General features: G+C 38.5%; 1 protein-coding gene across 1 annotated transcript in view; it reads right to left on the bottom strand.

Annotated features, from left to right (window-relative positions):
• SLC1A1 (solute carrier family 1 member 1) overlaps positions 1-24,767 on the bottom strand; it is a 50,083-nt gene that overhangs the window by 21,265 nt on the left and 4,051 nt on the right. Inside the window, exon 2 of the mRNA XM_066569830.1 lies at positions 15,192-15,332. Within this exon, the coding sequence (XP_066425927.1) occupies positions 15,192-15,332 (141 nt within the window). The remainder of the gene's footprint in view (positions 1-15,191; positions 15,333-24,767) is intronic.

A 24,767-nucleotide genomic window follows, 5' to 3' on the forward strand; every position in this document is an offset into this window, starting at 1 on the left:
CTAGAGTACTCACATAATGTCTTACTAGTTCTGTTAACTGTTATTCAAAATGCAAACAATACTCAGAGGGAAGAATGAAGGTTATTTTATTTCATAATCTGATTATCTTGGGGTCTTCCATGGCATAGTGTATCATAAGATTGAGTACAGAAGAACTACACATATATACAGAAATCATAGTGCAAAGATTCTCTCACTTGTAAAGTAAATAAAGATAATCAATGAACTATTCATATGGCAAAGGAATACAGATTAATGCAGAGAAAAACAATAGCTACAGCTATTACACAAAACTGTCAGCAGTAAGGATATTGTTTGAGCCACAAATAACAAAATGAACACAGAATCTGAGCCTTGATTTCCATTTCTCACCTTGGGAACTGGGGGGAAAAAAGGTAGAAAGGAGGACTTTTCCATTGCTGTGGGCTCGGCTGTGGAAATCATGGCAGCAAGAACTCCTGAGAATGGATAGTTTTGGGAGGAAATGGTTAAAACTGGAAAATATGGGGAGCGGGAGGGAATAGTTTAGACCAAAGTGACCTTGCAGCTGGGAATGCTAAAAATGTCAGTGTGGGAAAACTCAATTTATTATGCCTAGTGTTGTTCAGCCTACGCCTCTTTTGAGAAGTGGAATTCCTGTGGAGAGATAACACACTCTCACAGAGATGCAGGAAGCCTTCTGTTACAGCGAGGCAGGCTACAAGCACTTCCCCCACACTGGCCGCTAGGATGAGCCAAGCCTAAGGGAGCTCTGTCTCTATGTGCCTTGGCCAACCAGCATTGTTGGTGAGGTAATGAAATAAATCTACTCTTTGTGTTTCAGCTGTCACTTGGTGGTTCCCTTGGTTACCTGATTGTGTCAATTCACACCAATAATAACAAAAAATGCTTTCTGTGGACAAGCCTATTTTCAAAGGCTGTTCAATGTTGAAACTTCTGCACTTGATAAATTAACTTGGAAGAATTCACATTTTTTTTAAAAGAGAGCAAGCAGGTATTGCCACCATTCCGTATCTTTTAATGAAAAGTTCAAAAACCTTGGAAATAATGGAATTTTATTCTACAACTTATGCCTTCCTTTTTTTTTTTTTCTCTGACATTCTTGTTGACTTAGTTAAGAGCCGAATAATCATGCAAGTTTATTTCCCTGGAGTAGTCAGTTATAAAGATCCTACAGTAAATATGAAAGGAGATTCCTGTGACAGGAATTCTTCTGTCTCCAAATGAAAGCCCTTTGCAAACTATTATGCTCAGTAGAGTTATAGAGGTATAATAAAGGGTAAACTTTGCCCCTGCCTTTTTAAACTGACTAATGATCCTGTTAGTGAGCAAGCTGTGCTAGGATCCAGCCTGTCCTTCCATTGTTATGTTGATGCTGCTTTGCTGGTAACCACAAAACCACACAAATTATTTACAGACATGGCTGAATAAGTACAACAATGGTCTGGGGATGATAGGTGTGGGACTTGCATTTTTTGAAAGCTGCTGTACTCTGAAACCTGCATTCAGAATGATGTTTCCATTTAGAGACTGAAATAGCATTCACTACAAGTGCCACAGACACAGGTTTACACTGGGTGATGTATACTACTAAGCTCCTTTTTTTCATGTTAGCTTGTTACACATAAGAAAATATGATATAGAATAATGGACTTCTATCCAGATATGTCCTACTGTCATGACTGAGCAACTGATAACATAATTGATAGCTACTAGCCTTTTTCTCAAGAAAACTGAAATTAAGATTCCCTTTGTAGTTACATGATGGCTTTAGTTTCACCATGTCTTTCAGTTACTTTGGAACTGAAAGAGTTAATAAAAGATGTATCGAAGAAAGCACTAAAACATTATTAAACAACTACACAACACCAATTTCAGTTCAGAAGAACACTAATTACTCAAACTAAGATGGCACACATGCTGCTTTAAAAGGAAAGTCTGCAGTGTCATTCAAAATTAGATCACAAAAGCAGTGTAATTAGGTTTGGTTATCTACTTCGGATTACAACTAAACTTTTCCAACTAATGTATTTGTTCTTTCTTCCCTCAATCTATCCCCAAATTTAAACATGTTTGAACAGATAAACTGGTAATATAATTTACTGTATAGAGTTTGAACAGGCACGATAGATTCTCCTCCGTCCCATAGCATTACAAAACTGCAGTTATTTCTGATTAGTCCCTTAAGTTTTCCTATAAAATATTTCCTAACTCAGCTGTAGCCACTGAAGCACAAAATGCAATTCTGTGGCTATGATACAAAAAGGCTTAAGAGTGAGATCATCACCAAAGACACTAAACTGATGTTAAAATCTGTTAATCTATCTACCTCTCTGCCCATGTGATTTTAGCAGAACAGAGTTAAGGTTTTAATTACTGAAGTAAAATTTTGGAATCAATTGTCTAGTCTGCAATTCACCTCCCACGTTTTCTATGTTACAGTCTCCAGCTTGAAGCTCTTAGTACTCTTCCCTTTTTTTGCTCAATTTTCTCTATTTTGTATGACATACACTTGCAAAAGAATACAACCTAAAAAATCAGTGAAATGAAGTCTCTCCCTTCTACTCTTTCTTCTCTAAGGACCTCAAAACCCTCCTAAAGTGAAATGCTGCACTGCAGGAATTTTTTAAAATTGTACATGTTTAAAACTACTTCCCTGAAATACTACTGGATAAAGCTATCTAAGGGAATAGTCTCATTTAAACAAAACTAAGTTTAAATATGAAACATGGTGTTCCAGAATTTTTCAGGAGTAGCCACTGAACATAAAATATGTCCACTTTAGAGACCTGTAAAAATGCCTATGTACAAATGGCCAAATGGCTTTGGTTTGAGGCACAGCACTGTAATTCCAGAGTTGTTCACTCTGCTCTTGTGAGACCAGTGCTGCGGTCCTGTGAGATCTGGGAGTAAAATGAGTTCTGTGAAGTACTGGAAACAATCACTGGGGTCTTCTGACTTGCTAGATATCATCTTCATAGTTCCCTACGGGATAACATCTACATCCTTAGAATTTCTCATACCATTCTACAGATTGGAATACATGCAACTGTACACACAGATTTATGCTTCCAGGCGCTTTTTTTCAGTACATCATGAGAGATTTAATCATAAATTTGGTGTAGTGGTTGACTCTGTTCAAAAGAAATAATCATACCTAGACCCCTTGGTATTTTTTATTGCTGCTCTACAAATTTCAGTGCCATCATCAAGTCCATCTCTTGCAGTACTTAGCTGTTCTCAGACTTCCAAAGATTGGTGGAAGCTGACAGGATCATCACTTTATCTGCACAACACATTGATCATTATGTATAATCCATAAAAGGCTAGGCTGTTTAACTCCTTTTGCAGCACAGCCACACTTGAGGATCAAGATGTGAGTTTTCTTGATGCCACTTAGCCAGCTTCTAGCACTGACAGTTGTTCTCCTTAAGTGACCCAGGGCCTGAAGGAAGAGTCTGGCTCAAGGTCCTTCCAAGTTCACGCTACTGACAGCCACATGGTATATTTCTCTATTAGTTTTAGAGGCTAATTCAATTCTGACGAAAATCAACTCAAGTATGGTGCATATCAACTGCACACAATTCTCTCAGGGTTCTGATACCCTAATTCCCTATCTAATTCCCAATTGTAATAAAAATATAACCACAAAAGTTCCTGAAGAATAGAACTGTATGGCTTTTAGACCTTTTCAGCTATGACCACAATGCTGATTCAAAGGCAAAACACAGTTCGGAAACTGCTCCAAACTGCTAGCAGCCTTACTGACTAATTGAAGAACTTCTGAGATCACTAGATAAATCACAAAATTATTCTCGACTTCTCCCAGGTGTTCACACTTCATTTCTTCATGTCCATTTTGGCTTTTCTGGCTGCAATATGCAGTCACTACATCATAGAAATTATATGTAAATAAATGATATGTAATTAAATTAAATTAAATTAAATGATGGTGAGCATCCAGGAGAGCAAAAAGTTTTTACAGAATGTTGCATAAGACATAAAAAAATAGAAAACCATAGGCGACTCTTAAAATGCATACAGAGAATTTCAATAGGCAGTCCTTCTAAGGGGATCACAATGTCTTATATAAAAGAAGTAATGTTACTTTATTGCTGGGGTGAACTATGTTATGTGTTGTTGCAAAAAGGTAATATTTATTCTTTAAAAGTACTGAGGAGAAAAACCCAAAAGAGTGCTGACACTCTCTTCTGAGAGTTCTCATTTAATTCACTGGTCATCACAAGGCTAATTAGTGGTCAGGCCATAAAAACAATCTTAGATGCAAGTGAAAGCTCTGAATTAGTTGCCATCTTCTACTTGCAATGGGAAACACTACCAATGCTAAAACAGTATTTGGCCTTTACCTTCAGAAGACCAACAGGCTTTTTATCTGAGGAGTGAACACCAAATTCTAGCTCCAGTGTTGAGCAATATTATTGCTTGCACAAGCAGGGTATTGCAAGCTTCCAAAGCCAGTTGTCCTCTGTCTTTTTGTTCTTGGCCCAATATTTCCTTTTGTCCTTGGTCTATGCTCACTTTTTGAAGGGAAAATCCTGCACACCATTTGGAAAATAAGTGCAGTGAGGGAATCACTGTGGTGAATTCAGAGCCTATGCTTTACTGAAGACATTTTTAAGTCATCTATGATTTTTCCCTCTTCCCATTCCAGACTCTGAGCCCTTTCTCTCCCATTTTGCCCTTTTATTTGCATGATGTTGTAGTTAAGCCCTGACTGTCAATAATCTCCTGAAATGTCATTTCCTTCATATTGTCCCTGAAATTTCAGTTTCCAGACTAGTTTAACAGCAATTTCTGTTGCTTCTTCCATAAGCTGAATGGTGAATATTTTTCCTTTTTTTCCTGATGCTCTGTGGAATTCTCTGGGAAATGTAATAACATGTTACTTGTATTTGAACAAGACTATCAGGACCCAGTAAGTAATTCACAACTGTCTACTGAAATACCACCCACACACAAGACTTCAGACAGCACGAGGTACTGTCCACTGCTCATCTGAGACAAAGGACTCAGGTTACTGTTGCCACTAGATCATTCTCAAACATCTTTCACTTGATATGCATCTCGTAATTTTGTTTTTTCCTCATGTTTACTGTGTCATGGGGCTTGGAAAGATCTTTTGCAACTAGTCTTTCCCCAGCTAACTGAATAACCTCTTTAGCTAAGTCTCATTAGGAGGACAGTTCCAAGTCAGATGTTGGCTGAGAAGATCAGGTAATGAAAAAGCTATGGCAAATGGAAAGTGATTTGCAGTCTCTCAAATGAGATTTTTCATGGTCTACTGTCTTTAGTGTTTTTACCAGAAGTCTTCCATTCCTATTCTGTCAATTCTTCTGTAACAGCAGTTATCCCGTCTATTCAAATGTCATTGTTACTTACTGTAAAGGAAAAGGATTTCTATGGCAGCAATTACCTTTCAATCGACTTGATAGAAATTTCATTATTGCTCTTCTTTAGAACAAGTGATTGTTATCCCACTAGTAAGTTGTGTCAGTGCAACAAAAAAATGTCTTACAAATGAAATGAGAAAAACTAGCACATGACAGGGGCACAGTATTAGGGAGAGAGTGGGAAAGAGAGATAGATGCATGCAGGTAATGCTTAAGCAATTGTTCTTGCTATTTAAATATCACCAAAAAATTCAAGTCAGAAAATTCTCAGTTTTTAATTACATGATCTAATGAGACTTGGATTAACATGTCAAATATTGGTCTCTTAACTTTGGAGAGGCATTGCAAAAATATTATTTGAAAAAAAATCCCAACAAAGAGACTAAAATGTGGAATATAGCAATAGTTATAACAGCCCAAATACTGAGAGATGTCTTGGTTCATTTAGGATGAGGTTGAAAAAGTTATTGTAATGAACCTTTCTAAATGCCAGACAGGGTGAAATGGCAGATGAACAGTTTATAGCAATGAAAGGGTTAAAGCAATTATAAAACAGAGGGAATTTCTGACCTTGGATATCAGTTTGCTAAGGGATTGTTGTGGTGTCTTCTTGGCAGCTGGCACAATCATTGTATTATGATCTTTCCCTACAGAGCTTATTGGAGACATGCGGAGAAAGAGGGTATTAGTGCTGCCTTCTATTCCTCACTTCTAGGAACATTTTAGTTTTTTCTCTAGAAAGCTCTTAGTGGTTATATAATCTGAAGTTAATGACTTTTCAGGAGAGATGATGTTCCTTGGTTGGAATATAAGAAGAACTTGAAAGGAAGGAAGATGACATATCTATCTGCCAAGATAGACAGGTGGACAGACTAACAAGATTCACTACAGAAATCAGATTCAGTTCAAGGATGCAGCAGAAATATAGCCCCTGCACTGCTGCTGGTGATACATGTATGGAGTGTATACAGAAAACTGTAGTATTGAAAGTACTTGAATTCCCTCAAAATTATTGGTGGCAAAATGTGTAGGTGGACAAGATTTAACTTCCAAACTATTAAAAAAGCCCTTTAACATGACACTGCATTTTTAATCAATTGTGATATCTGCTCATAGGGAAATGGAGTGTAAAAGGTGAATGAAATCTGGTTCATCTAGTTGTATATTTCCTGAGTATCTAGTTGTATATGTCCTGAACAGTTGTATATGTCCTGAGCTCCACAAGAGAACCACAGAAGACACCAACTGACTTTAGACCCATCTACAGTGGTACCACCAGCAGTGCCCACAGTGATATGGCTAGGACAGGAGGCAGTGACAGCTGGTACCACAAAATGGCTGTTCTGTTGGAGCTGTTTGCCCTTGAGAGCTGGTGGTAATCATGCTCCATGAACCAGAAGTGCACTTCAAAGTTTCATTACTTTAATTTAAAACTTTAAATAATGTAGTGGCTGTCTCGGTTGTATAAGGTACTGATATTGATGGGAAAGGAGTCGATGACTATGACAGAAGTAATCTGAAGAAGAGGGGCACAAAGTCTTGTCCATTAATAACTCATGACTCTGCCATCCTGCCTGCTTCAATGACTGCACATGGACAGCAGGGACAGAACTTCCAACATCCCTCAAGACAGCTGAAGGTAGAACTCATTAGCAGTACTGTAATGTTTTCTGACCTTCACACAATTAATGATACAGAGGGAAGAGGTGAGTCTCCTGTCTGAGCCCAGTTAACTAATTTACTAACACTATACAATGGATCTGATTTTCTTGGAAGCTCTTTTGGCTTAAGAAACAGCAAAGCATACAAAGAACATGCAGGTACTTCAGAAGACAGTCCCTGAGTATGTTAAGCTAGACCAGTAATTTCCCAAGGACTGTGCTGGTGATGCACAGGGCCTGTTAAGGATGCCTAAGGATGTAAGTAATGGAGCATCTCCCAATAGCTGTGCTTCTTGGACTTGTAGAAATAGAAACTGCTGAGGCAGATTTTTGGTGAAATCATTGCCTTTGTACTATTAGTAGCAAGTGCAAGTAAGAGTGTATATTTAGTATTGGGAAAAATGGAACTGGCATGATGCTTCCGACTGCAGTGGACCTGGAGTCAAAGCAGGCCCTGGAGTAAAGCAAGAGTTTATTTCTACAGCCATGGAAGCTTTATAGTTTTGCCAGACCCACAGCTCAGCAGACATTGTATTTATAGCTCACTTACAGCTGCCCTGAGAGAGGTAATTGAGACTGTCTTTTTTCCCACTGTTCCTGAAGTATGCCATGTGTACCTGCAAATGCCTCATCAATGGCTTTAAGAAATTTTGGTGTTCCCCATAGCTGAGCCTGCAGAAATTCACAATGCAAGAAATCCCCACGCATCTGTTCTAGTCTCTTTGAAGTTGTCTGTGAAGGCTGAAAGTGCAGGGGAGGTCAGAAACATAAGAAAAAGCTTTATTAATAGTTTGTCAGGGAGGAAAGATAAGAAATGAGGCACAGATTATTGCAGAACTTGAAACAGATGTTGAACAGGTGATAAAATCATGTCATTAATATTGAGATCTGAGACATGGACCTGCTGTGCTATGTGTCACATCTTTTAACACAAAGCTAAAATTTCTGGTATTTATGGGTAACTCTGGAAACATCATCAAAGAAAAGGTCATTTATCACATATGTGATGTGAATTTTTTTGACATAATACATTCTAGCCGTGAAGAAGGATCTGCACATCAAGATCCATGGCTTACAGTTTGAAAATCAATGTGGCAGGCAGCATGATATAACCCCATCTGAGAGGGACCAATTGAAAAGACATGGGAAGCAGACCCATGCTATTATCATAGTATCTGTATGTCTCTGGGATGTTGCATTAAGATCCAGATCTCCTGACACTAGCTACTAACATAGAACTTAGGTGCAGGAAGTAAGGCCAGACACTTTATGCGGACTGATAAAACTTCAGACTAGGCACGTAAGTTTCCTCAGCTTGTACCCAAGTAGAAGGGAACAACTGTTCAGGAAACTTGACAGTTGTCTCCAACCTAATTTCGATGGGGATCCTGATAGAAAACAGATTTACAAACTTTTCCTGCTGTTGCATACTGTGTGAATCTCACTTCATGAAAAAAAAAGCTGAAGTGATTAAAGAGGACTAATCTGTTCAGTATGCACCCTTAATGAAATACACTGCACAACTCCAGGGAATTTTCATTCTCAGAATGAAATTAGAGTTGTGAATTTCTAAGACTTTCAAAGATACTTTATATGTCATAAGTACTCCCAAAATGATTAGATTTAAGTGTCAAAACTCCCATGAAGCACACAAGAGATTTCTCTCAATTCTTTCTCCCTACAGGATACCTAAAAATAACATATTTTTGTATTTGTCTAATATTTCTTCTTTTAGAGAATTACTTCAAAAAGAGTGGATTTTGGGTGTGGAGTATTACACTCAGTACAGCTGTAGTTCTGACATCATAGCAATGATCTTGAGTAACACTCTAGGCTTTTGATTTTCATTTTCAATTTTCCCATGTCACTACAGCAGAAGACAAAAATACAAATAATTTCTTGACATGAATGATGCATTAGTATGCTATTAACCAATTTGAAGCATAGAAATCTCATAGGTAGACAAAAGAGCTCTATATATTGAACCAAATTATCAGGGCTAGACTTTCAGGTGAGAGTAAAGAATCCATTAAAATTATTATGAGAAGAAGAGAAAAATTAAAATTTTGCTCTGAGTTGGAGTATTATTCAGACTATTCCACCCCAAAGCAAGGTTCTACTAACGAAGATTTTCAGAACAAATACATGCTCAGTGCTTATGCCAGTTTTCTGCTAGGCTACAATTATGCTTCTAGGCAGGTTAGTGGAAAAATTCCACAAATTGCAACTTGTACGCTAAATAAGTACGTAAACAATGCTTTTCATCTCTTATCCTCAAAGGAGCTGACTTTGTGAATGAAAACCACATTTTACAAAGCCTCCTTCTCTTCAGAGGGAGAATTTTACCTTTGAATCTCAAAATAGAGGTAAGGGTTTTTCTGCTCTAATTAAAGCTCCAAGGAGAAGGAAGAAGCATGTTCCTAATTTAACTGAGGAAATCAGTGAGGGATTTTTTTTACTAAGATGGAATTTATTCCAACAAATTAAAATTATTTTTACTTCAAATTTTGCAGAAAATCCTGAAATCTCAAGGACTGATTCCAACCTCCACTCTCTTTGCTGTGGCTTGATTTACATCATTATGCACAAATGGATTGGGATCTGGTCATGGGACATGCATTTGTCCACAGCTCCTCATCTCTAAAGCATAAGCTGATTCTTCTCAGGGTGTGACATTACCTTTTAAGACATTATGATGCTAAAAAAGAAAACCACAGACTGCATTTTCAAAAATGTCTTGGTGATATATTTTGCATCATAGAATCATAGAATGGTTTGGGTTGGAAGGGAGCTTAAAGATCCTCTAGTTCCAACACAGCTGCCAAGGGCAGGGACACCTTTCACTAGACAGGTTGCTGAGAGCTCCATCCAACATGACTTTGGACAATTCTGGGGATGGGGCAAACACAATTTCCATGGGTTAACCTGTTCCTGAAAAGTGCCTCACAAACTTCAGAGCAAAGAATTTCTTTTCACTATTAAATCTAAACCTACTTGTTTTCAGTTTAAAGCCATTGACCCTTGTCTCAGCACTAGATGCCCATGTAAAAAGACCCCTTGCAGTTCCCTTGTAGACTACATCAAGTGTTGGAAAGCTGGAATAAGGTCTCCCTGTCACCTTCTCTTCTGCACATTGAACAAGCCTGTGAACTTGCTGAAGAAGCACTTAGCTCCATCATTAGTCATTGATAAAATGTTAACCAGGACTGGCCCCAGTATTGAATCCTGGGGTACATCACTACTGACTTGTCTCCAACCAGACTTGTGCTGGTGATTGCAACCTTCTGGGTCTGCCCATTCAGACAGGTTTCAATTTGCCTCACTGTGCAATTCTTTAACCTGTATTTTTTCAGTTGATCTGTGGGAATGTTATGTGAGAGTGTCAAAAACCTTACTACTAAAGTCAAGTTAGACCACATGTCCTCTTTGAAATTTTGAATTTTCAGATCAAAAGCAAAATTCACACTTTCAAAAATTACTGTAAAGAAGCAAACAAAGAGGGGAATGAAAAATTTTTGGAAGATCCAGGATTTGTCTTTAGCTATGACTGTAAACAAGACAGCTCACTGTTTGCCTTACTGTTAGTGGAAGGCCACGTATTTCTGCATTTGGCAATGCCTTTCCTAGAATGAGACCCAAAAGCATTTTCCTCCAAAGAAACCTCATCATTCTTGATTAAATGTAGGATATGCAAGGAAAGCACCACAATCTGCATGCTGGCTAGTTGTCTTTGGTGGGACCAGACGTGTTCTGAGGACGTCCACCTCGCTGGAATACATTTATTATGCAGATGCCTATAGGGCCTGTATCTGATGATCACAGCTGTTGGACCTGTGTATGTGTTCACATCCTCAGAGGCACTTGGGGCCATAATATATTCAAAGCTACTGCAGTTAAAGGAGTAACAACACTTCAGCTGGTCCAGAATGTATGTCTTTTTAGTTTACATGTTAAGGGGATGCAATTAGCTCACCACGAGAGAAAAACATTGTCATGTTATTGTGCCTTTACTGAAAGTGAGGTGTGTGCACCAGAGACAATTACAATGGCTCATTTGGTACATTAACTAGACTGTGATGCTGAGTCCAAAGGTGTCTAAGAAGTTTTGATGTCTTTTGTAAATTTATGTCATATCAAAATACTAGATTTTGGTCACAGGTAACAGCTTTGTGCACGAATCACCAAGACAAAACTGGGAGCAGTGGCTGATGTATGAGATGGTTATATCGTCACTCAAAGGTACCTGCATGGGCTGGCGAATTTGTCTGAGGGAAATCTTCTGGAGTTCAACAAAAAAAAAATGCAGAGCCCTACATTTGGGCAGGAATACTGCAGGGAACCAGTGCATGCTGGAGGCTGACTGGCTGGAACAGCTCTGCAGAGAAGGATGTGGGAGTCCTGGCAGACAACAAGCTGACCATGAGACAGTAAGAACTCACTGCTGGCCAGTGAGTTCAAAGCTGGCCAACAGACTCCTGGCCAACACTGTGACAAGCACTGTCAGCATGTGGGGGGAGGTGATCTCTCTAAACACATTTGTGAGGCCACACCTGGAGTACTGGGTCTAGTTCTGGGTTCCCCAGTAGAAGAAAGGGATGGAATTACTGGACTTAGTCTAGCAAAGGGCCACAACTATGATGAGGGTTTTAGAGCATCTCTCACATGAGGACAGCTGAGAGAGCAGGGACTGTTCAGTCTGGAGAGGAGAATGCTCAGAGGGACCTTAGTCATGTGTATAAATTGCTGATGTGTGGGAATGAGTAGAGAGCCAGGCTCTTAGCAGTAGTGCCCAGAAACAAGACATGAGACAATAGTCAAAAATTTAAAAACCTATGAGATTTAATCTGAACACGAAGACACTGCTTTAGCTGACCATGTGTGTTGATTTGACACAGCCTGGATTATTAGGTAACAGTGGACGGCCATAGAAGTGGCTTCTGTGAGAAGCTGCTAGAAGCTTCCACCATGCCCGACAGAGGCAATTTCTGATGGCTCTGAAGATGGACATGCTGCTGGCACAATTAGAGAGGTTGGTAACACCTCTGTGATGACATATTTAAGAAGAAAAGCAAAACAGCATGTGCACAGTTTTTTCCAGTGGTGGCGATGAGCCGTAGCCGCCGCCATCTCGATGCGGCCCACGGCGGGCCTTGCCTGCCTGGCCACCCCTAGGCAGCCACGCCGTGGGCAGAAGGGCAGAGGCGGTGGTGGCTTTCCCTTCCCAGACCCTGCATGAAGGGAGATGTTAAATGGTGCCAACGCCATGGCAGCCATCACTGCCCGTGTCATGGCAGCGGGGTCACCTGGCCGGCAGCAGAAGCACAACGAGTGACTTCCCAATGTGGAACCTCTCGGCACTGTGGGATCGTGCAGGAATCTCTGAATTGGTAGAACTTGTTGACAATGGTACCTGCAGAGAGCAGTTTTCCTTCTCGTCAGAGAAGAGGAGGAAATGAGGACATGTGAGAGAAAACAACATGGTGGCATCAAGGTCAGTGATGCCTTGAGGGGAAGGAGGTGCTCCAAGTGTCAGAAGTGAGATGAGGACTGTGGTGAAACAAGCTGTCCCCCTGTGGTGCATGAAGTCCATGGGGGATGCAGAGATCCACTCGCAGCCCATGGAAGAAGTGCTCCCGCTGGAATGGGTGGATGCTGGAGGGGGCTGTGATCCATGGGAGACCCGAATAGAGAGGGAGGACTCCTGGTCCCAGAGATAGAGAGAGGGCCCTTACTTCCAAACTAGAGCAGCCTGTCCTTAGAGGACTGCAGCCTGTGGATGTATGACCCACTCCACAGCAGTTTTGGGAAGACTGTTTGCCTGTGGGAGGGACCCCATGGCAAGGCAGAGAAAAGATTCCTCTTCCTGAGCGAACAGAAAATCTCAGGTGATGAACTGACCAGAACCCCCACACCCTGTCTTCCTCCACTGTCAGTGGGAAGGAGGGAGGGGCTGGCAGGGGAAAAGGTGTTTTAAAGGTTTATTTTACTTTTCCTTATCCTCCTCTGACTCTATTAATAATAAATTTATTTTACACCTTCAAATTTGAACCTGGTTTGCCCTTAGAGTATTTTTCTCCCAGTCCTTGTCTCAACTCATGAGCCCTTTGTTAATTTTTTTTCCCCTCTCCTCTGCCCAACTACAATAGAAGAAGGTGAGTGAATGACTTTTGTGGCTATCTGGTGTTTAGCCAGTATCACCATGACATCCCGCATGGGCATTGGATTAGATAGTTTCAAGAGATCCCTTCCAACCTCAATCACTCTATATGACTCTGTGTAAAAGAAGAAAAATGACTAGTATGCTTCATAATCATTCACAGGTCTACTTGTTCAATTCAAATGTGCATTTCTGATGCTTGGAAGGTTAACATACCTGTTTTAAAAGAGGCAATATCTCATTAACATCCTGAGGATGGATATGGGTAAATAGCATCATGCACCGACATTTGTGGTTCATTTGCAAAGCCCTACATACTCTATCGAAGTAGCTTCTGTTTTTATCTATCTTGCTTCCTTTCCCTTGCCTAAAATTCTAATATAGATGTGAAGAAAAATATGCCCTTACTTGCCAAGGAAATTGGATATACCAAGGTCAGAATCAGAGCATCTCATTCTCACCATGAGATGCTGTGATTCTGACCTTGGCATTTCCAATTATACAGTCATTTCTGTATTTGACTGTAATCTGCAATCTGTAAAATCCAAGCTTGTGTTAGCAGTTACAAGTGCAGTTTACTCATACTAACATTATACATTTAATGAGCACAATATTTTTTAACAGGACGATTCTTGTTTCTTGTTTCCCCTGTAAGCGCTGGACAGATAGATTTAAAAAATCATTAATTCCATGATTATCCTAATGATCCAATTTATTTCTGAAGACATGAGGCCAACTTCACTCACAAATAAAACCTTGTTCAAAAAAAGAAATGTCCTAATCTTATCTCGGCAGTTACATTTAAACACAATAAATATCCTGGATATTAATTTTCCTGGATAGCCTGACACCAACTAAGGTTCTCCTCACCTTTACACACTAACAATTGTTTATCCTTCCTTCATTCCTTTGGACATAATCCTTGACTATTTTGTGACATAATTTCTCAGTCTGCCTTTGGCAGCTTTCCATTCTGATCTTGCAGCTCTTGACATTCTCCATTTCAATTCTAACACTGGGTTCCTCTCATCCTACATTACAAATATGAATATCTAGGCATGAATATGTTGTCAAAACAGAAGTTTTGTGGAGATGAAAAGGGACCAATGTGTCATGATTCCCTGCATGAAGCTAAAAGAAAACACAATCCTTGCACCCTCAGTAAAGATTTAAAGAATAAAGAGAAGTTTACTTGGCTTTCCCTTTTTTGAAAAAAGTTATTTCTAAGGAAAGGCTATTTGACGTTCAGTTCTGTCTCCTTGCTTTGGGCTTTCTCCACCAAATCTTTCCAAAGTTTTCTCTGTGGGTGAACTGTTAGCAAATTCTAGCATTTAGGGCAGGGTTCCAGCCAACAGCTTGCTTGCTTTTCCCAGAAGATGGAAGCTTTGCTTCTCTCTTCCCTTCCTGGCCACACAGTCTCCCAAGCACTCGCTTGGTTCAAAGGAGTTTTCAGTTTTGGGGAAGTACAAGGGGACTCACAGAAGGGTTCAGTGAATGCTAGACCTCATGCAAGGTACCTCAGGGAAGTTTGCTGAGACCAAGGAAGTATAGGTCATGAATGTCCTCTTTGTGACAAAAGGCAATGAGATCAGCTCTCTCTTGCTTGTGAAATGGCATCATGAGACTGCTTATAACAGTTAACTCTACCTCAGAATATGCAGTTGCAGCTTTGGGCTTGCAATGTGCTTAACCCACTTCTGAAAATAGGGAGAGAGAGATACAAGAATCTATAGATTTGCAAAGTTATTAGCTCACAGCTCTATATAATGTTATAGATAATAGAGCTAATCTTTCTAAATCTTTTCTCATTCTCATTATATAAAGAAATAATTTAACCTAAAAGCATGAAATCTCTATTTCTCAGTATAGAGTTCCATCAAGTTGTTTTTAGGGGTTATATCCTTTAGAAAAAAAGCTAACCAATGATAGTCCCACAAGCCAACAGTACATTTTCAGTCATACCTGTGATCATACTTGATATGATTAATGGCAGAATGATGAGTTTGAGCATTCTCATCAGCAATTCCCCAGGAAATGCAAAGTAGACCTTATCCAAGTTAGACAGACTGCCATATTCCCGTACCAGCACGCCAATCCCAATACCTAAAAGGGACATAAAAATGTTACACAAATTAGATGTAGTTTATAATAGAAACATGTGAGACAGGAGAAAAAATAGCACAATAAAAAGAGCAAGAAATAAACGTATTTTCACAACTCTGGTACAACTTCTAAATCAGGTAAGATCATATATTTCCTTTTCTAATAAGCAAAGTAATAACACATAATTCTGAAGCAGGATGTCTTTAGGTATGTCTTCGGAAAAATCTGATTAGGTGGTCTGATTATCAGTCCAGTCCAGTACTGACTTTTTACCCACCTTCACTAGTTCTAGAAGACTCATAACTGGCATTAAAAAAATCAATAGACTATATACACTACCAAACACTAAAGAGAGATGGTGACATAAATACTTCAGATTATTTTTTTTTTGGTGAAAAGCCTACCCATCAGCAACACTTTCAGTACTTGCTGCTCTACATAATTAGGAAAGTGTGTGACTGTAATCACTAAATTAATTTAATAACTTCTAGGAAACAGAACAACAAAAATACACTCTGCTCATTTCACACTCATTTCACAACACAACCGGCCTAAAAATACCAGATTATAAATTCAATCAGTGATTGAGCCATGGCACAAGGAACCTTTATACATCCTCTTATCTTTGGATTATATGAATTATCAGTTCCCACTTCTGAGACAAATCACAGATAAGACTTCTACCAAAAGAAAAAAAATTATGGGTCAAAAGACAAAATTCTTCAGTTTGACAGTTTTCCATTCCAACATGATTTTCAAATTAAAATGACAGTTACAGGAAATGTGTTGATCAGTGTCTAAAAAGCACTAGAACTGTTGTTTCACATAGAAGCTTGGTAATGCTTCAGTCCCGAATGAAAAGAGATCAAGAGATCCAGTTTCTAACTGGATCCAATGAAAGAACAAGTCAGAACTCTCCATCATCAAAATCAAGCTAAATGAAAATTAAAACAGATTAAAAACCAAGTCTTTCCTGTTAATAGAGATGGAAAATTAACCAGATAACCTTCCAAGAAAATGAGCTGCTCTAGTCAACTATTAAGATTTCTGATCAAGGTGTCATCTCTGCCAGTGAATACAGACAGTTTGAATTCCTTGGAGCAATCTTGAATCTTAATAGCCTTGAAGATATTTGCAATATTATGCAAATAACCTTGATTAAAGAATGATAAGACACAATGATATCTACTTCTCATCTAGGTACTGAATAAATGAGTTGAAAATATTTACTCTGCACTTTTAGATAAGCCCAAGCAAGATAAAATTAGATTTGTAAAATGGTTACATGAGTTGAAGTTAGTTGCTAAGGCTTTGATCCTGAAGGTACTAGAGTAAATAGCTGAATCCAACCATACAGGTATTTTCCATGTCTTCAGACAATTCACGTAACTTAGGGTAGACATTTGCTTAAATTGCAGCAAGACTGAACTGCATGTTTATGGCAAGTTTTGTAATGCCACTTTACTTTCAGCAGGTATGACTAGGACTTGTTCTAACCATCTGCCTTTCATTCTATATGACTGTCATATTTGACCAGATGGAATTCTGATAATTGTATATTCAGCCGGATTGCTAGCAGGTAGAAAGATTCACCCTTGTTTTAATTCTTGAGGTTCTATTTTCCACTTCTTTAGATTTCACTACAAAAACTTCCCACATGCTCTCAAAATTATAGCAGGGTTTCCTTAAGATGTTCCATCTATATACTTATACCTGTTCTGTTTGATTTTTTTGTTGAGGATATTATTTATCTAATGACAATAGCTGAGAACAGAGTTTCAACAGTCTCTTGAAATTACATTATTGCTCTCTTATTCATGCAATTCCTTTACCAGGCAACACACTTATATCCATATTAACTTCTGTAGTATGCCAAACTACAGTAAAATGCAGCTACTTTTTAACTGCAGATAGCATCTAGCATATGCTGCTTGAATATATCATGGGAATATAAGAAATTTTATTTTGTAACAGTAAAAGATAAGATTAGAAATTCAGCAGAATAAACTTGCTGTTGTACAGGAAATGGACATATGTAGAACTTTTTGATCCTCATCTCAATAACCAAGTTTAACTTGGAAATTTCTTCTGGGATTTGCAACACACAAAAAGAAGTGTGGTTCTGTGTGGTTACACATTTCACATGGAAACCACTGCTTTTAACATCACATTGATTATAGCAGCCCAAAGCAGAGACAATGTGTTATAAAAATCTCAATTTCTCTAGATGAATGCTACTGATAACTCCCTTACTTCTGAAATTAAAATCAACAATTACTTTTAACAACCTTAAAATACGCTATAGGCATCAAAGCTGCTTCTATATATTAGGATTCCTTTCTTCTTATTTTTTATTATTATTTTAATTTTAATTTTTTATTATTCTTTAATTTATGGAATAATTTGCTTGCACTTTTTGAAGAGAAAAATGTCATTTTTCCTACTTGCTCTCTTCATCTTTCCTGGAGGAGTTTCAACTACTCCACCTTTCTTCTCATCCGTGATAAACTGGTTTTATTTCTTTTCCATCTATTTTGCTTTTCCTTCTTGTCCACACGGCTAAGTTAGGTTATGATTTTTACCACAAGAGCAAGCTCAATGACACATTCTGCTTAAGCTCCGGATTTCTGCAGTATTGGGCAGATGTGAAGAATGATGGTGGAATAAATGGTACAATCCCATACCTTTAATTTAAATTTTTAAGGAAAACATATCCTTGTAACGGTGCATAGTACAGCACATGCTGTATAGCATGGTGTCTACATTTCTTCTCCCAGCAGCCACCAAGACAGCAAAGGAAAGGTGCAGTCGGGTCCCTGAGATTGCAAGCACAATGAAGGCCACAGGACAATTCTCACATGGCCTAACTCCTTGTTACTATTCTCCCAGGTAACACATAAGGCTTTTTATGAGCTTGGTAACAGACAGAAAATCCTTCAAAGAAAAGGTGCAAATACAGACGAAGTAAATGAGGGGTGAGGATGAGAGGAGCAAGAGAAGAAAAACAGAGCAGAAGAAAATCACTGAATATAAGCACACCAAGTGAAACCCATTCGCACCCAACTTTCAGGGAGTCCCAGTTTAAAAAGCCAGAGGGAATGCATGTTTCCCCTCTATAGGATCAGCCATTTTTCATTGTGCTACCCAGAAAAAGGGCAGCAGAAAGTGCTGCAAGGGGTTACCTAGCACCTGCAACTGGCTCCACTGTACGACGTAGCACTAGATCCATTACATCTGCCAAGCCTGAGGCTTTACAGGACCTAGGAGATGATGGCTGTATGTAGAAAGGTGGCAGAACCAGTCTTGCCTGTGTATGTATGTTCGGTGAGTCCACCACTGAAATTAGGTAAAATGTGTCTTGGGAGACCATTATGTTGAAGTTTCTGTCTATCTGCAAAACAATTTCTGTGACATCTGGGTATCTGGTGAACAGTAATTTATTGCCATCTGATCTTCATCTGGAGTGTTTCTTTGCATATTGCTATTCTTCCTGAAAAGTTATCTAAGGAAAAAGTAAATTCTTTGTATGGGAACGATTATAGGGCTACTACATTTTTCTTCAAGTACCTTGTTGAAGTTCATGGCACAGATTTGGAAATGAGTAAAAAAACTTACACACATTCTGTTCAAAACATTGGCATAATCTCCATGCTCAGTTATACTAGCACACATGGGGTGTGTCATAGATTGTCCTACAGCTATTGTAAACTTGTAAAAATATGCTGGTCATTCAGAAGCCCGCAAGCAACCCAACATGGAGACCATTTACAATTTTTCAGGAAGTGATAGCTAAACCCTGAACCCTTTTTTGTGAGGTCAAGAAAATACAGATTTTGAATTTCAAAACTCAGAAACCCTGACTATCTGAATCTGTTCAGGATACGCAGTATGACATTACAGTACTTATTTGCTTTACATCATTACTATTGTGGGTTAGTTGCTCTTCAGAACCTGATTACATCCCTGATAAGAATATGGTAAGAAAGCATGCCCCTTTACCTTCACAGGTAGAACAACTCACAATTTTGAAACAGATAACCTAAGTCCACATATATACATGACTGCTTCTGTTTCTCACTGAAAGAGAATATGAAACAGAAAAAAAAAAGTTATCTAACAGGTGGGACTCCCTCATATTATTTGCATTCATGGATGAGAACACTGGTTTGGGATGCACAGTTTCTACTGACAGGGAGTTCTCCATCAGTGTGCATGACACTGAAGAAACAACATATCACCTCCACCTCCCACTGACTTTATTATGTGAATGATCCTTAGGAATGAACCATAAAGGCAATGAGAAAAGGAATCCAGCATATATTTTTGTAAAACTAATAATCTGTTTTGTAAAATTATCTGTTCTGTAGCACATGTATTGCTCTGAAAAAAAAGCTGTGGTATTTATTTTTCCTGTTTTCTTAAAATTTCATAATATGGAAGCTCCTTCTCACTGAAGCAGTTAGTGATCCTGCTGATGCTGTTAGACAGTGTGGGAATTACAGGAATTTTGCTTTGACACAGCACTGAAAGAAGAAAAAAAGTCACATTGTTCAAACCTGGTATTATTTAATTGTACTGTAGCAATATCTATTGTGCTATTAACTAAGTGATTAGGCTCTTCATAATTTCACATTATATGCTGCACAGATGTGACAGACTAAAACAATTACTTCTATAATTTTGGTGAGTCTTAACTGAATTAACCTCACAGCATATGATTCATGGAACTGAAAAGGCTAGCAAACAAAGTTCACTGACTTGATTTCAAAAACAATACAAAATATTCAATATAAACATGTCAAACTGCAGCACAGACAGGAAGGAGTTTTGCAGTGTGATACATTCTCAGTCCTTTAGTAATATTTTATAAACCAATTTTGTCTGCTCTCTCCATAGAGTTTCTCTTATCACTGGCAGTCTCTTAGTGCAAAGAAATATAGTGCCAACTACAGAACACTAAAAGAGAGAGTGTGGAAGAATATATTACAAAGGCTTATAAACATATTATTTCAGCTCTTTTGCATTATTTTTAATACTTTCTAATGTTACACATTTTACTGTTTTACACTCTATCTTCCAATAAACATACTGATGTGGATTGAAAAAAGATGATTCTTGGAAAAACTGCAGGCAACCACTAAGGTATAAGAGTTTCAGGGGTATAATTACATGGTAACTAATCTTAACTCTATGGTTGCTTGTGTTAGCCAGACTACCAGCTTGCTTACAAAGACATGCGAAGAAAAGTTGTCTCAGAAATCTTCCAGAAGAGAGTTTCCGTATCAGCTCTTGATTTACTGAAGAATATTTAGTAGCAATGTATAAGAGAATGCTTGTCCTCTGCCATGGTGAGACCCCCTGATGCTCTCTGATTATCCTGTTGAGGGTCCAGTGGTTGTAAACTCCTTCACACAAGCAACACATTGTCATCTGACTGCAGGGTGAGAAAAGTTCAGGAAGACAGTGACTCCCTGTGATGGACCTTCAGGAATGAAGGCAAGGTGGAATGCTGGCCAGAGGGGTAAAAATCAACTACTCCAGTGTGGGTGTACTCCCTTTACTCACAGTAGGTTTGAAGGCCACTGCAAACAGCAAACCCACATAACTCCTGCTACTTTCTGTGCTGCAGGAGCCTGGAACAGAGCTGATAACATAGGGCAGCCTGTAGCAGTCACCACTAACACTGAGCAGCCTCTCTGCTATGCAGCCCTGCACAAGGCACACCTCATCCTTTGTCAAACCAAAAGCAGTTAGTTCACTCACCCAGGAAAAGGGAAATAGTGGCTATTTTCTTGTGACTAAGTGAGCACAGTTCTGCTGAATCTGAACCAGTACTCCTCCAAACATGCAGAGGGCTAACCAGCTTGATTATTTAACAATGTCTCCTACTGGACTCTGGGTTTCCTCTCCTTTAGCCAAACAGTGTAGATGAATTCCACCTGCACATACCTTCCAAATATTTTCCATGTGCAGTTCAGAAAAAGCCAAGAAAAAAATATACAGGCGAAGGAAGAAAAAAACTTTCAACTGTGCTTCATCTAGCTAGAACTCTTGTAAAGAATCTAGCACTAAAAAATAAACTAAGTCATACCAGAGATAAGATCTTTTTCTTTCACAGTTTTCAAAAACTTGTCAACTTATTATATTTATGAAGTAGTGTGCTTACAACCTTAACATAACAAATTTATTTATTTTATAAGCAAGGTCATGTCATAAACAAACAATCTGGGGAAAATGACAATTTTGTCCCAGCAGCTATGCAACCACATTTCTTCATGGATTTGGATGTGTCCTGGTGAAAACACCTGTTCTGTGGGGAAATACCATGTGAAACTCATTAAGGTTTCAGGAAAAGCAAAATCAGTGTCAAACACACATGATGGAGGACTATAGGGTAATTAAAAAAAATGAAGAGCCTGCCTTTTGAGAGGAGATGAAGGAGCTTAGTTTGTCCACCATGGATGAGTGAGGTAGGAATATAGAAAATGGTTGAATACTAGTGATGGAGTAATATTTTAATTATTGGATGCATAGTGAAACAATACATTTATAGTGGAAATTGTAAGGCTTTCAACCATCAGATTGAAGAATACAGCTTCCTCGGAGGAGGTACAGCATCAAATGGCCTATATAGCTTTAAGATGGAGCATGGCATGTAACAGAATTTTATCTACAATGGTGCAACCCAAAGCAGCAAAGGCTAGATACGATAACCCAGGGGGTATCCTTCTATCTCTCTATTCCTGTGCTTTACAGTAAAATTGAAAGGTGACCTGACAACAGTAACTTGTCTTTCTTCTTTTGCAGACCTTCCTTATGACCCCTTTCATATATCACTTCTAAAACCATTACCCTTCTCCTTCATCTCATCCATCTATGATGTGTGAGCCTTCTTTAATTATGCAGTCATCCAGACATGTATAGGTCTTAGTGCTTCCACAATGTCTCCAAATGCACTACAATTTATAAAGCAGTGCTTTTGTTTAGACCCCTTTTCTCAGTCATTTCAGAAATTCATGTCTCTCAGTTGTAGCATCCAATGTTTTGCTTATATGGCCTGACACACTACAGTACCATGGGCACTATTACAATGCCACACACAGAATACCAATAATTTCTCCCCCTTCCCTGTAAAAGCCCACTGATTTTCTGTTCTCTTTCCACAATGTTTTGCTTGCTATCCCAAAGCTGTATAAGCACCTTTGTATATGGATAGCCCAAGAGATATTAGCTCAGTAGAGCACATCAGGAGAAATGCATCTTTACTTAAGACCCCAAAAACACTCAAGAAACTAAATAGTTGGAAGCGGTATAAGAAAGGTGAAAGGCTAGTAACTGTAAATATCTGGCAGATTCTAAACCTTGTTATTACTTCATTCATCAGAGAAAAGAACAGTAAACAGGACATTCTGTTCTAGCTCTCCCCTTGCTGGAAGAGCAATGGAATGATTGTGACTGAGATAAGCAGATGGAAAGCAATTTAGTGGACACTAAAGATAGACAGATAGTAACATGCACTAACATTGTTATTCTGAAACTAATGAAGACTTCAAAGCCTTGAGAAATCAGATATATGATCCAGAAAATTAGCTCAGATTAAGCAAGGCCAGGTTGTTTGCCATTCCAAAAGCATGAAAGCACCACGAAATTTGAGACGCTAATTCCAATACAGCCCTGATCTTCAGATGTGATACAGATGTGTTCTCACTGGACAAGACAATATTGTGGGACTATAAGCACAAATGCCTTGCACAAATCCTATGGGGCATTTGTAGGAAAAAAAAAAGATTTCCCAACAGTGCAACTGATGTTTGCAAGCAGTCTCAACTTGAACATTATCTTTTTAATGGGGTATAGGGTATATAAGATGAAAGTGTCTTTATGCTTTGTTTCTAAAATGTAAGTATAAAAGAAAATAAATTTCCGCAATTACATCTTCCCTTAAATAATATTGGGAAATTGGACACAGTAAATATTTTGCTGATACTAATACTGGTGTTCTTGCTTCAAATGTAAAAATAATACCAGTGGACTTTGGTAGTTTGGGGACTTTTCAGAGTGTAAATTGACATTAGGATCACCCTTTCCAAATTCAGCTCTAGTGATAGTTTCACTTCACTCACATAAAGTGAAACACAGAGACTGGATTAAAACAAACAATAAAATTGGAAAATTTACATGCCAGAAGAAGAAATAAAAGATGGATTTTCTTTGCTTCAAAACAGCTCAAAAGAGGCATCATGCTTAACTTCAATTACCTTTGAATTCTTTCATTGTCTGACTTCCTGACTTAGAGCATTTTTGATCCTCAGTGGCATATTAAACTGTCAGATTAAATTATTTGTCACTACACATTTTACTTTCCATTGCTAAAATTAAATTCAGACATTTTCTCAGAATTGCTGTGTTTTATACATTTCTGAGGAGATCCCATCCTATATCAATCTGTTGGCAAGTGTTACAGAGAAACACAGATATAAGAATCATCACTGTCTAGAGAGGCACAGAAAGTCACAAGTATTGTCTATGCTGTTCTGAGGCACAGCAAGAAGAAAACAGTTTTCTTTTAAATTTCCATGCTTCCACAGTTGATTCAAGATATCTGGTTTTTATTTTTTGTAAATTCCAAATTAATAAAATGCTATGCTTTAGAATTCAAGAAAGAAATTGAATGCTTGGCTTACATCTATACTTGTCAGAAACAAAGCAGTAATTCTTTTGTTTTATTATATTCTCCTTATTCTCCAAGAACTTCTTTCTTGCTGGTTTTGCTAGCATATTTCAAGAGACTATAAATCTGCTTCATTGTTTGGAACCTTACCACTATATTGTGCAAGCAAGAAATGGTACTGAAGACAGCCTAAAATAAGCTAAGAGGCCACTTTTTGATAAGGGTACAAGGAAAATGGTGAAACTTTACTTCTTTACTTCATATCAAGACTGGGCTTTTGCTATTTAAATTGTATTTGCTAGAGACAGAAGCAACTTACTGACAGAGTTAATAGGTTTTTGGTCTTTAGAAGCTGCAGTCAACATCTGCAAAAAAACCTCAGGAATATTGAGCTCCCTGGATTCAGGTTTCCCTATGCCTTCTGCATAGGGAAAGGCCATCAACAGAGTGATAGGTTACTAATTGTTCTGTTGTTGTCTTCACCCTATGAGACATTCATTCTTGTACGAATGCACTGGTGGGCTTCCAGTAATGCAGAACTACTGCTATTAAAACCAGCTGTCGAGTCCCCTTGTCAAGTCTGATTACAGAGGGAGCACAGCCCCTGATTTAGCAGCTATGAATGGACCTGATTTGTCTAGAAACAAAGAAATATTCTTAAAGTGAGACATTACTACTTAATATTATAATAACTTCCATTAACATTATAGAGAATAAAGGCATATCAACTGCTAGGGGGTATCATAAAATACAAGCTAGAAGAT

This window comes from Molothrus aeneus, chromosome Z (genome assembly GCF_037042795.1).
Source record: "Molothrus aeneus isolate 106 chromosome Z, BPBGC_Maene_1.0, whole genome shotgun sequence".
In the NCBI taxonomy this organism is placed as follows: domain Eukaryota; kingdom Metazoa; phylum Chordata; class Aves; order Passeriformes; family Icteridae; genus Molothrus; species Molothrus aeneus.